Raw genomic sequence first — 13,710 nt, forward strand, 5'->3', positions numbered from 1 at the left:
CTCGACGTGCATGCCTCTGCATTCACACTGCACTCACTCTGCTGTGTTCACACCTCCATGTCCATAGCTATGTGTTCACACCACCATGCTCAGACCTCCACCTCCACACTCATGCCTTCAAGCTCCCACTCTGCACTCACACCTCTGCACCTGCCGCTCCTTCCCCCACAAGGCCTGGTTCCCCACCAGCCCTGCCTGTCCCCAGGGTGTCTGTTCACACTTTATATAAATGCTTGGGGAGCACTGTCCCGTGCAGGACCCGGGTGAGAGACAGTCAGCCACTCGTGGAGCCCACGGGCCAGGGCATCCTGTCAACGCCGCACACAGGGCCAGCCCAGAGGCTGAGGCTCAGTGGGCACAACTCCCGGCTGCTTTAGCCCCATGCAGTGCCCTCTGGGGCTGCCTGCTCCTTCCAGGGGGCCTGTGCCCGCCTCTCCCTACCCCCAGAGCCCAGCAGGCACTCACGGGAGCGGTCCTTGTTCCAAGCGTGGCAGCTGATGGGTTCCACCAAGAAGCTGTGGTAGGCCATGATGCCCCCCTCCTGTGTCTGAGAGAAGGGGTATGGATGTCAGCCAGACACTGTGGTGGCCAGGCCTGCCTGACTGACCCTGCTCCACACCAGGAAGCTCCTCCGTGTGAGGGAAGCATCATCCTGGTGCTGTCCACCCTCCCCCTGGACTCCAGCCTGCTGGTGGTTCCTTCCTGGGGTCTCTCCAAGACCCAGGGAACAGTGGGCTGGACCTGTGGGGGGGTGCTACAGGCGCTGGCATTCCCATGCATGAGGTGAGTGAGGTATGGCTGGGACCCCGAGGTAGACAGTCACACCACCCATTACCCTTGGCTCAACCTCCTCACAAGATTAGATGAACTGATCCCCGTAAATGACCTAGAAGGGCACCCAGCACACGGCCCCTCCAGGTCCAGAGCCTGGTCTCCCCTGCTCACCCCATCTGCCGAGACTGGGTGAGGTAGGGTGGGGAGGTGGTGGCTTTGCAGGGGCCTGTGCATGAGGGCACAGGTGGACAGACAGGCATATCTGATTCTCAGTTCTGCAAACCCACTTGCTGTCCCTGGGTTCAAGGCCTGTAGGCCTGGCTCCCACCTGGGAGTGGAGGACTTCAGAAAACCCCCAGGATGGCCCAGGTGTAGGTGTTTGTGAAATGACTGCTCTTTACTTATTTATTTTTTTAATTGTGATTTGAGTGAAAGTTTACAGAGCACTTTCCATACAGCATTTCACACACGTTGTCTCATGACATTGACTACAATGCAACAGCTCCCCTCCCACTTCCTCCCCATAGTTACCTCTTCCCTGTGTCCATCCCTCCATGCACTTCTGCCCCCGAGCTGTCTCCCTGTGCATAGACAGCCCTTCTTTATCCCATGATTGTTCTCTCCAAGGAGTGTATCCACCTCAGGTACATGTTCAACTCATATGCCTGTCTTTTGTTTGGCTGGAGGCCACAGGTGTGTGGGTCCAATACCAGACCTGGAGGGCAGCTAGGGGCATAGTCTCAGGGGTTCCACCAAGCTGTATCAGACCAGCAAACCTGGTTCCCCCCTTTTTTTTTCCAAATGATTTTGAGTTTTGTTCCACATTGTTCTCCCTCTCTATCCAGGATCTCCTCCATAGATCCTTCTCTGAGTGGTTGACAATGGTAGCCAGGCACCATCTAGTTCTTTTGGTCTCATAGTCGTATAGGCTGAGGATCGCACGGTGTACCGGTCACGAGGACTAATTGTTTCCATGCATGTTTGGTTTTCTTCATTCTTCTTTGCTCTGGATGAGGAGAGACCCATCATTGCATCTAGATGGCTGCTTGCAAGCTTTTAAGATCCCAGCCGCTACACGGAAATGGCCACTCTTATTCCAGGCTACCGGCCTAGCACTAGGCCACCATTTGTTTAGGGGTCACTTTCCCAGCCTGACACACTGTCCTGCCTCAGGCCTTCGCATGTGCTGTTCCTCTGCCCACAACACTGTTCCCAGACACTGCATAGCTCTGGCCTTCACCACGGTCATTCAGGTTTGTGACTGCAGCCTTCCCTGACCACTCAGTTTGAAGCTGCAGCCGCCTCCTGCCCTGGGACTGCCCTAGAGAATTACCACCTGACATGGACAGTGGAACCTGTGGGAGCTGAAATGCCACGGGATGGCTTTGTTATTCCAGGTCTCGCAAGTTTTCCACCTTTGACAGGATGACATCTTACCCCTTTTCTGTCACTTGTTTTAGTGGCAAACAAGTGTTTCTCTTCTCTGACAGGCACTCACCCTACCCAGGTCTCACTGTATGACAGTGGACTTCTTCACTTTGCGGGTTCCCTTTCTCCCCTGCCAGAATCCAATCAGCCTGACCTCTTCCATCTTGTTCACATCTCTGTGGTGCCGACACACGGAGCACCTAAGGAGGTGCTCGGTAAATACTTCATGAGCAATTTTCTCTACTGCTGTTAGCACTCGGCTGAGTGAGTTCTCAACTACAAAAACATCTCAAAGAGTAATACCTAACATTTCCTGAATGCGCCTCATTGGCCAGGGCCTCTTGTAAGCACCTTGTAATGGACTGAATTGTGTCCCACAAAGGTTATGTTGAAGTCCTAACCCCTGTGAACGTGACCGTGTTTGGCAATAAGGTCTCTGAAGGTGTTACAGTTAACATGAGGTCAAGCTGGGGTACAGTGCAGTGGTCCTAACCCCATCCTCGCGGAAGAGAGAAGATGACCTTGTGGCAGCAGTTAGGCGGCATCTCTAAGCTGAGGAACACTGGGACCATCTGAGGCTAGAAGAGACAAGACAGGTCTTCCCCTAGAGCTTCTCCTAGACATGGCCCTGCTGACCCCCCGACGGCAGACTTCTAGTCTCCAGAGCAGCGAGAGAATGTGCTTCTGTTCCTAGAAACCCCCACTCCGTGGTGCTTGTTACCACGGCCTCATGACACTCAGTCACGTGGCACACGGATCACTGCTCTTAATGTTCCAGGCAGCCCTGGGCCTGGAGGCAAGCCACCTGCCCAGCCACACAGCCATCAGGTGCAGGGGAGGGTGACTTGGCTCAAGCAGGACCCAGATCCCTGAACACTAGAAGCTGGTGGCCCCCTTCCACTGCCCCGCTGCGGCAGGTGGCCCCCCATGGTCTCGCAGCCAGGCCGCCTGCTTGGGTGGAGCTCCTCCGCATGGCTAGCATGGGGGGCTCCTCTCCCTCATCAGGGCTTCCAGCTAGGCCCCACTGAACAAGTGCTGAGCTAGAGCCCAGGCCGAGGGGGAGAGGGGATAGGGAGATGGAATCACCTTGGCCGGGGTTACACCTTGGCCGTTCTCGCCGAGGAAGCTGGGGCTCCGTGACCAGCTGGCCCAAGGTCACACCACCAGCCTCTCGGGGCCTGCTTTCATGCCCAGGAGTTCACTGCCTGGTGGCCTGTGCTGAGCTGCCCGCCTCTTGCTCACCCAGACACAACTCATCTGCTTCCACTGCTGGCAGGGAGTCCTGGGAAGTTCACTTCCCCACAGACACAGACACCTGTGCACATATAGGGCAGGGCCCAGGCCTATTTCCCCAAAGCCTAGAACATAGGGTGGGTCCTCAGTCTACGTTTGCTGAGAAAGAAAAAGAAAGCCCACACCGAGGCCACACTCACCTGTGTGTTCAGCCTTGCACACATGTAAGCACATTACTGTGTCCGCACGTGCACGTTGTTGCCACACACATACACACACACACACACGTACATTATTCCCTCCATAAAACGAAGCCAAACCCACTGCCATTGAGTTGATTCCGACTCATAGCAATCCCCATGGGGTTTCCAAGGCTGTGTATCTTTAGGGAAGCGGACTGCCTCATCTTTCTCCTATGGAGCCTGGTTAGCAGCCTGATGCCTGAACCACGTTGCCATCAGAGCTCATGTACATGCTCGTTCACCTCGCACACACTGCTCTGACAGGCGCATCCGTGTTTGCCTTGCACACATGCATGCACACTGCTCCCACTACAGCTTCCTCCCTGAGTCTCTCTCTCCTTAAAAGGCCTTTTTGTGTAAGGCGAAAGCCCCGGAAGTGCCACCTCAACGCACGGCCATAGTCGGGGGTCTGCAGGGGGTTTTTTCCCAGCACTTCCAGCGAGCCTAGTCTGTGCCAGTGACGGGCCCATGTGGCTGGGGCAGCGGGGAGGCCATCGCTGCAGAAGCAGGACACACCAGGCTCACCTGACGACAGCCTCGCCTCCATTCCCCAGGTCACCAGTGGGACAGGAGCAGGGCTAACCCAGCCCCAGCCCAGACTCGGTGGCCCCTGGACTCCAGCTGAGACCCCCCCTCTCAGCCCCACGTGGTCCTGAAGGAAGAAGCCCCACAGCGTAGCCTGGGAACCCCTGGAGCCAGAACCCTGGGCCCTGGGCCAGTCGGCTCGGCAGAATCCAACCTCCCAGCCCCAACTGTCGCAGCCGTGCTGTGTCCCCAGCACACCTCTGTCCCTTGTGGGGTCTAGGTAAGAAGGGCCAGCCATGGCGGGCATAAAAGCCCTTCTCATGATGTTGCAGGGTCCTAAGCTGTGAAGACGAAGAGGTGGCTCTGCCAAGGACAGCAGTCCTCACGTGTGCCACTGGGTAAGGGCCGCGGAGGGGACTTGGGAAGCACTGTCCGCCCTTTCCACAGACCTGAAAGTTTTCAGGAAGGAGCTCTGGTGGCTTAGTGAATAAGGCATTTGGCTGCTAACCACCAGGTCAGCGGTTCAGACCCACCAGCTGCTCTGCAGGAGGAAGATGGGGTGATCTACTTCCATAAAGATTTATAGTCTTGAAAACCTAATGGGGTTTGTTATGAGTCAGAATCGACTCAATGGCAGTGAGTTTGGTTTCTGCAACGGTTCTCAGGTGGGGGGAGGAGGTTTGGTTAAGATGACCACACACAGCACAGGGTAACAGGCAGGAGAGGGAGGTTCAGACTCACACGTATCAGCCAATAACACTTTAGCATGAGTTCAGATTATTTCCTTGTCAACTGAAACTCCCTAAAGGGGGCAGGGGAGAGGGGTGAAGGGGTAGGGAGAGAGGAAGATTCATTTCCCCTTTTTCTTAACTTCTGCAAAGTAACTGAAACCACCAGGGCCTCAGTGATGACTTCCCCAAACCCTCATATTTTACAAATGAGGAAGTGGGGGGACATGAGCGGCAGAGAAGGGAGCAGCTTCTCCAGGCCATGGTGCCGCCATGGCCTCTGGCAGGGCCAGGAGGGACCGGGGTGCCAACCTGGCTCCGGAGCTGTGGGATTGTTCTGTGTGATCAGACCTGGGGAAGCAGCCTTTTCTGGACCCCTGTGCTGCCCCAGAAGGAACTCTGGTGGCATAGTGCCTAAGGCATTTGACTGCTAACCAGAAGGTTGGTGGTTCAAACCCACCAACCCCTCTGTGGAAGGAAGACAGGCCAATCTACTTGCATAAAGATCTACCACCTCAGAAACCCAAAGGGGGTCACTATGACTTGGAATCAACTGATGGCAATGAGTTTGGTTTTTGTTGTTGTTGCTCTGCCCCAGGGGCCTAATCACTCACAGGAAAACCTCCACCCACCACTCAGGGTGTGAGGGGTGGGGTGGGGTCTGGCCCACTGCCAGCTAATCAGCCAGCACAGAAAGCATCACAGGGAAAATGGACTTGGGCCTGCTTCGCTCAAGTGTATGGACAAGCTTAACGCCTCAGCGATGGTTTTCAGTGGCCTGGGGACACTCACTTGTCACCGCTGCCCTGTAAGCCAGCATTATGGACCCACCAGAACTCAGTGATAATGAGTAGTCTTTTTTTTTGCAGGGGAGGGTGCTGTTAAGGAAAAGAGAGGAGGTGGCCCTGGTGATGAAGCTGGGACTGGGAGTCCAGGCCCAGAGCCCTGTGGCCCCACCACCTCGGAATCAGAGTGGGGCTGGGGGTGTTCGGGCCAAGCCCCTTGCAGGGGATCACCCAGGGCTGGGTGCGGGGATGCACAGGTTGTAGTAACAGTAGTCAGTCACCTTCAGAATTCGTGCAGGGGGCAGGAAGGGGGTTCTGGCTCTCTGAGTTCCAAAGTGGGAAGCCGGTTTCCATCTAGGGGTGCCCAAGACCATACACCCAGGTGTGGAAAAAATTTCATCTTTTATTTTCTTTTTCTTCGTATATACTTGAACATAAGATAAGCTCCAGTACCAAAAACCAAACCAAACTCACTGCCATCAAGTCGATACTGAGTCATAGCGACCCCTCCTTGGGTTTCTGAGGTGGTATCTCTATGGAAGTAGCTTGCCCAGTCTTCCTTCCGAAGAGTGGCTGGTGGGTTTGACCCGCTAGCCTTCTGGTTGGTCAAATGCCTTAGGCACTGCACCACCAAAGCTCCTAAGCTGCGGTGGTGGTGGTGGTGTTATGTGCCGTTGAGTTAGACCCCGACTCAAAGCGACCCCTCCTTGGGTTTCCAAGGCAGTATCACTATCGAAGTAGATCGCCCCATCTTCCTTCCAGGAGTGGCTGGTGGGTTTGAACCGCCAGCCTTCTGGTTAGCAGTCAAGTGCCTTAGGCACTACGCTACCAGAGCTCCCAAAAGAGAGCCTTGGGTGTGGCAGGTGACTGCCTGGGGCCTGAGGCCATCCCCTAGGGCTTAAGCTGCGGTAGGGCAGGGATATTTGCCTTTTTTCTTCACAACTGTAGCCCAGCACGGATCAGAGTGCCTGGCATGTAGTAGGGGCAGTAGGAGTTCAGTAAAGATTTAGTGAAAGAGTGTCTTATTTTCACACCTGTCTTGGGGATGCTCTGTAAGGATTTTGTAAATATTGGTTGGGAGGTTCGTGTTCAAATTTTTTCCTGATAGAAATGATCAAGATCAGGTCCGAGTTCAGAAAACCATGAATCCTCCCGACTAGAGGCTCCCCTCAGTGGATTCGGCGGGGGAAGACTCCAGCTCCCCTACAGAGCAAGCAAAGGCTCAGGCTGTCCAGCCAGGCAGGACACCATTCCCTTCCTGACAGTCTGGGTTCAGATTCTGGTGCTGTCCACACGGGCTGGGTGCACTGGGTTAACACATCCCTCCATCCTTATCCTGAAATAGCTGGGCTGGACAAGGCACACGCTCTGGGTCCTTGGCTTTGCCAGGCTTCTCTGAATCCAGAGGGTTGGTTGTATTTGAAGCTCAACCAAGCAGGAACTTAGCTGCCTGGAGCAAGGATCTGGGCTCTCCAGGCGCTGGGAAGTCTCCGCCCAGCTCAGAGCTCGAGGCAGCTGCCAGCAAACCATTTTGCGTGAGTGCTAGGCAGTTACTCAACTTCCTGTTGTGTGTAGGAGTCGGGTGTGGAGCAGCCCTCACCATACCACAGACCAGCCAATTCCTCCTCCCCGGCCCTGCACTGCAAGCCCTGAAACCAGCCAAAGTTGAGACACACAAATGAAAACATTCATAAGGTACCATAAAGCACCAGTTACAGCAATCCAAACTAAACAGAAAATCAAAAACACATAAAACTCAGTGCTGGCAGGGTTGTGGGGAAATTTTCACTTCAGTCTTTCTGAAAAGCAGTGTGATGACACTCAGTTCAACAACTGAGTAGTAACAATCCAGACAGAATAACATTAACCAAAATTTAAAAACTGTTAACACTCTTTGGTCACCTAAATCCATTTTGGTGCTAAAAAAAATAATACCCACTAAGCTTTTTTCTTAAAAGCAAATATATTCATAATAATGCTCTTTAGAATGGTGACAGGGTGGAAAAATCCAGATACAACCGTGGAAAGAATGAATTGTGATATTAACAACTTGAGATGCTATTTAGCTATCAGAAAGGACGTATCTGTGGATGATGTACAAAGTCATATACAAAAAATTGACTTTAGTGGCATTTGTCAGGGACTCTGGGGTTTACTCAAGACTTTCACATCCCTTGAGAAAGTGTGTGTGTTTTTTTTGTTGTTGTTCAAATTTTCTTTTTGTACAGGTTGTTGTTATGTGCCGTGGAAGCGACCCCTCCTTGGGTTGCCCAGGCAGTATCACTACAGAAGCAGATTGCCCAACTTTCCTCCCCAGGAGTGGCTGGTGGGTTTAAACTGCCAACCTTCTGGTTAGCAGTCAAGTGCCTTAGGCACTACGCTACCAGAGCTCCTTGTGTACAAGAGGAAACTGAGACTCATCGACAAAGCAATGACTTGCCTAAGGTTACATAGCTGGAATTCTGACCCCTAATCTGGGAGGTCAAAGAGCTTTGGGGGCGCAGTGCCTAAGGCATTTGACTGCTAACCAGAAGGATGGTGGTTCAAACCCACCAGCCACTCCTGAGAAGGAAGACTGGGCAGTCTACTTCCGTAGAGATACTGCCTCAGAAACCCAAAGAGGGTTACTATGACTCGCAGTCGTCAGGATGGCAGTGAGGCTGGGTTTTTTTTAATCCGGGAGGTCAGTTTCACAAGGGCAGGTCTTATCACCCATTCATACTCTGCTGGTCTGGCTCAGCGTTTCACACACATTGTTGCATTTTAGCCGCTAACGTGAATTAAGTCCATTTTCCAGGCGAGGAAAGTTGAGGCCCAGGGAGGTTAGGTTTCTGGCCAAGGTCATCGGCCACTGCAGGAAGGAGCTGGCACTTCCCCCTACGCCCCTGGGCCTTCGGCGGGGTGCTAACCACCGGACGGCGTTCCCCGGCTGAGCCTGGGGCCAGCTCAGAGCCTGGCGCTTTCTTCCCCAAACCAGTCACTATCACTGCCGCCGGTTCCGGCCGCCCTGCCCCAGCCCCAGCCCCAAGAAGGGAGTGACCGCTCGATTCGTCCCGAAGGGCCAGTTCGGGGACCCTCGGGGCGCCCCGACCCCGCGGCGGGGCCCCTCGGGGGCGGAGGCGGCTGGGGACCGCGGGCGGGGCGGGGGCGCCAGCTCATTTCCCGGCCGAGCGACCCGGAAGGCTTGATGGAGGGGAAGTGGCTGGGCGTGGGCCCGCCCGGCCCCAAATAATGGGGGGCCAGGCGGCAGGCCGGGTCGGGGGTCCCGGAGCCCTGCGCGCCCTCGGCCTCGCGCCCCTCCTCTCCGGGAGCCCTTTCGCCCGGTCACCGCTGGGCGCTCCCCGGAGCCCCACTTCCTTGGCTCTGAGCCCCCTTCCCCTCCAGGCGACGGCCGCGCGCCCCCTCGCCTCCTCGGGGACCCTTAGCCTCCTCCCTTCCAGGAGGCCCCTTCCTCTCCAGGGGTCCCTGCGCCCCGTCACCTCGGGGCGCTCGCCGGCGCCCCTCGCCTCCAGGAGACACCTCCCCGCCTCCTGGGGGCGCCTCGCCGCTGCCCGCAGTCCCCTTCCCTCCAGCGGCGCCCCCCTCGCCCGCTCCCTTCCGGGTCGCCGCGCCCTCACCTGCGGGCGCTCTGGCCGCGGACTCTGGGCAGTCGACGCGCCGAGCCGGCTCTGTGCCCCGCGCTCCGCCGCCGCCACTTCCTCGTGGGCAGGGGCGGGGCCCAGGGCGGGGCCGGGCGGGGCCAGATCCAGGCCCCGCCCACCCCTCCGGGCGGGGTGAGTGCAGGGCCCGAGGCGACCAGAGTCGTCCGCGACCGCCGCTCCCTGTTACGAGTGGGGAAACTGAGGCTGGGCGAGAGGGAGGCAGCCTGAGTAGCAGCAGGGCGGGAACCTGGGGGAGAGGTGGGAGACCTGGGCAGAGGGCACGTCTCCCCAGTGCCCCGGAGCGGACGGCGAGGGCGCCCCAGAGCTGCGGCTCTGGGCTCTTTGCGCCCTCGCTGGTGACCGAGCAACTTGGAGAGCGTGGGCACGCCTCGGCGCCCGGCCTCGCGAGGGGACATCCCTTCTCTGCATGCTGACCCCTGTGCGGGTGCTGGTACCTCAGGCGTGGCCGTCCTCCCCGGTCAGATGGCCTCACCACTAACCGGGGTGGTGGCGCCCGGCGGAATGCGCGCCAGCTCCCTAGCGGTGGGTTCTGATTTCCAAGCTGCTTCTTGCACAGCAATGTGCTCGGGGCCACTTCACTCCCTTGTTAGGTGAGGGGGCTTGTCCTTGCAGGCACCTGAATTTAGTCTTGGGTCAGGTGGTCCCCAGGGGTCTTCCCATCTCCACCCCCTGCCTTATCAGTGGCCATGAAGAGATTGGTGATAACTCAGCTCTTGCAACTGTCAGGCCCCCCTCTCTGGGATCCATCTCAGGCAGCAGCTGATGCCCCGCACTGCTCAGTGCCACGCATTAAGCGCTCAGTAAACCTTAGCTTTTTACGACTGTGAGCCCTCCTGGCACCAGGAGATGCTGAGGGGCTGTTATTCAGGGCTCCCATCTTGCCTTCCTTGCAGCCTTGGCAAAGCCAGGTGATGGATTTAGTTTAACCAGCTTCCAATGGTCTGTACTGGTACCCTCCTCCCCAAGCGGGCAGGTGACATTGTTGTTGCTCCCTGGCTTTCTGTCTACCTCTTTCCAGCTAGAAGATGCTCCCCCGCTGGGACTGAACCCCACCTCTAGCCTAACCCAATCAGCTCCTGGCCTTGTGACCTAAGATGGCCCAATCAAAGCACAGGGCAGGGCTTCTGAGCCGGGTGTGTCTTCTGGGTGAGCTGCGAGAATCTGAACCCGAAATGGGAGAGCCGTCTGGGAAGCCAGTCTGGCAAAAGCCACCAGACAAAGCCCTGCACAGGAGCGGAAGCGTGGGGACAATGACGGAGAGGAGAAATGACTGGCCAGGCTCAAGCCCAACCTGCTACCCTAGGTCTCAAATATGTGAGCCACACATCAACTTTATTTTTAATCTGGTTTGAGTTTTTGGTTGTTGTTGTTATGTGCCGTCGAGTCAAAACTGACTCATAGCGACCCCTCCTTGGGTTTCCGAGGCAGTATCACTACGAAAGTAGGATTGCCCAACCTTCCTTCCGAGGAGTGGCTGGTGGGTTTGAACTGCCAGCCTTCTGGTTAGCAGTCAAGTGCCTTAGCCAGTATGCTACACACAGCTGAGGACCACGGTCTCCTGACTGAACGTGAGCCGAGATAGCCCGCTTTGATGGAAAGGACGCACAAGCTCCATGCGAACACAAAGTGGGTTGTTTATGTTGTTCATCCCTCTCTCCCCAGCGCCGGGTGTGCAGGAGGCACTCAATACATGTCCACTGAATGGTCAATGAATGAACGAACAAATGGTGTCAGAAAACTGAATCCAATCCCAGCTCTGCCACTGAACTAGTAGTGTGTCCTCAGGCAAGCCACTCCTCTTGCAGTGCCTCAGTTTCCCCACCTGTAAAGCGAGGCTCACGTCTAGCAAGCACCAACAGCCCCTCACAGGCTGGTCGTCATGGTGGGAAGACCCTGGAGGGAAAGCCAGCCTCACACTGGGAAGCGATGGGGGTGTTATTTGATGTGGCTTCCCCAAGGGGCAAGTCTTAAAACCCTTAAGTGAAGCAGCTCCTGCCATTGAGGGAGGTAAGGGGGGCTTGGACATGGAAGGACGTCATCTGGAGTTCCCAGAACGACTTGGACAACTTGCTGATTCTTCCCAGAATCTGTGTCACGTGGTGCCTGGGATAAAGATGATGCACTCCCTGCTTTCCCGCCTTCTCAGGTTTCAAGAAGCCATGACACCTAAAGTGTGCTGGCTGACTCGGAAACACGCAGTCCCACCACTGCTGTTGAGTTTATTCCCATTCATACCGATCCTCTAGGACATAGAACTGCCCCATAGGGTTTCCAAGGCTGCCAATCTTTACAGAAACTGACTGCCTCATCTTTCTCCCATGGAGTGGCTGGTGGGTTCCAACCCCAGTTTTGGGTTAGCAGTCGAGCGCTTTAGCTGCTGAGCTGCCAGGGCTCTTCCCAGACAATCCAGGGTGGTGCAGTGTCTCCGGGTCAACCAAGTTCGGTCCTCCTGCTCCTTCCTCCTCACGGCACTGGCATTATTTCCTCCCGGTCCCGAAACAAGCCAAGCTCCAGGACCTTCAGCTGCAAGGAATTAGTATGCTGGTCCAGGCAGCTGAGACCAGGGAGGTACACCTTTCCCGGGAGCCCCTAGCAGACACCCCCATAGCTCACTGGCCAGAATAGTCATGTGCCTACCTGAGAACAGGGGCCATGGCTCTGGTTCACTGAAGTTGCCACCTGAGAACAGTGAGCAGGTGGAAGAGTGGAAAGCCAGTGCCTCCGTCCCCAAGCTACACACACAGGTGGCCACAGCCCTGGAAGGCAGATGTTTCCACATCCCAGGCCCTGCCCCCACAGACCAGTCTTCCAAAGGTGAAGGCACCCCTGGTGCGCACCTCCCCAAGTCACACAGCTGGCTCTACGTGTCAGTTAAGTTGAGGAATTCAGGTCTGTGGTAAAGTTCCCCCAGATACTGTCCAAAAGAGGTCATCTCCCATCTGCTCCAATGACATCCACCTGCTGAACACTGGTGACTGGACCTCATGCCCACACTCACCCAGCAGGAGTGTGCGCGCTCAGTGGTCCGGCTAGGGCTCTGGCCAAACTGGTCAATGCCAGTGAGATCGAGAGCCGGGCCAGGCTCAGTGGGACAGACCCTGCATGTATTTATTTCACTGTCCACTTGTATTTGTCTGTACCCTCCAGCCTCTCAGCCTTGGAGTGTCAAGCTTCGTGTCTGATTAGGAACCCTGCCGTCACAACCTACCCGCTTCTCCCTCACTGCTCCCTGGCAGGATGCCCTAGCCGGTACACCATCACAGCGGCTCCCCCTGCTGTGGGCACAGGGCCGAGGCGGACGCAGGGCAGCAGCAGGCTCCCGCTGGGACACGGTGCTCAGTGCAGCGCGGGGCTGTGGTGTCCTGTGCGCAAAATGACAACAGTTTGCTGACTTTGCAGCAGCACTGTGATTCTAACAGAGCCACGAGAGCTCCTTATTCCAACAGACAGCATTCAAGAAACGGTTCCTATTCTCCAATAAAGGGTTCTTTTGGTTCTCAGTGTAAGAGCCAACTGCCACTGGGGTGATTCCAACTCAGGGTGCGCCCCTGGGTGTCAGACCAGAATTGTGCTCCACAGGGTTTTCAACGGCTGAGTTTTTGGAAGTAGACCAGGCCTTTCTTCCGCAGTGTCTTTGGGTGGACGTGAACCTCGAACCTTTCAGCTAGCAGCCAAGCCCTTAACCATCTGCACCAGCCAGGGACTGCAAAGGTTGTATAAACCCACTACCATCAAGTCGATTCTGACTCATAGCTCCCCTTATTGGGTTTCCAAAGCTGTAAATCTTTATGGAAGTAGATTGCTTCATTTTTCTCCCATGGAGCGGCTGGTGGGTTTGAACTGCCAACCTTCCCCACCATGCCACCAGAGCTCCTTGCAAAGGCTGTAAGAGGTGTGGGTATAGTTCAAGAACCTAAGAAGATAAGGAATTCTACTTTCTCTAAAGAAAAAATGTACAGTTTGTTTCCTTGGTAATAAAGTTTACAATAATTTACCCCTATTTTTCTATTCAAAACAGAAACAGTATAGTAACAAAACAAAACAAACACATTCAGTCTTTTTATTTAATTTTCTAGCAGACAATTTACATACCTTCCTCCTCCCTTCCTTTAAGTCAGTGTGATAATTTTTCAATATAAACTACTTACAGAAAAGCTTTGGTCAAGAATGGAATGAAACAGCCACAAAGAAAAAAAAATCACTGCTGTTAAAAAACCAACACGTTCACCAATTATATTCAAACAAAACCACACACGTACACACACGGTATCCACACGCTACTGTTTTCAGTGTTTCCTGGAGGCGGACGGGAGGCAGTGGCTGCTCTGTCATG

General features: G+C 55.3%; 1 protein-coding gene across 1 annotated transcript in view; it reads right to left on the reverse strand.

Annotated features, from left to right (window-relative positions):
• The window catches only part of ARPC1B (actin related protein 2/3 complex subunit 1B), a 7,840-nt gene extending 7,311 nt beyond the window's left edge, over positions 1-529 (reverse strand). Inside the window, exon 1 of the mRNA XM_007940893.1 lies at positions 466-529. Within this exon, the coding sequence (XP_007939084.1) occupies positions 466-529 (64 nt within the window). The remainder of the gene's footprint in view (positions 1-465) is intronic.
• Positions 530-13,710: the final 13,181 nt, after the last annotated feature.

The sequence above is a fragment of the Orycteropus afer genome, unplaced genomic scaffold (assembly GCF_000298275.1).
Source record: "Orycteropus afer afer isolate SDZICR_OR568_19922 unplaced genomic scaffold, OryAfe1.0 scaffold00006, whole genome shotgun sequence".
NCBI classification, from domain to species: domain Eukaryota; kingdom Metazoa; phylum Chordata; class Mammalia; order Tubulidentata; family Orycteropodidae; genus Orycteropus; species Orycteropus afer.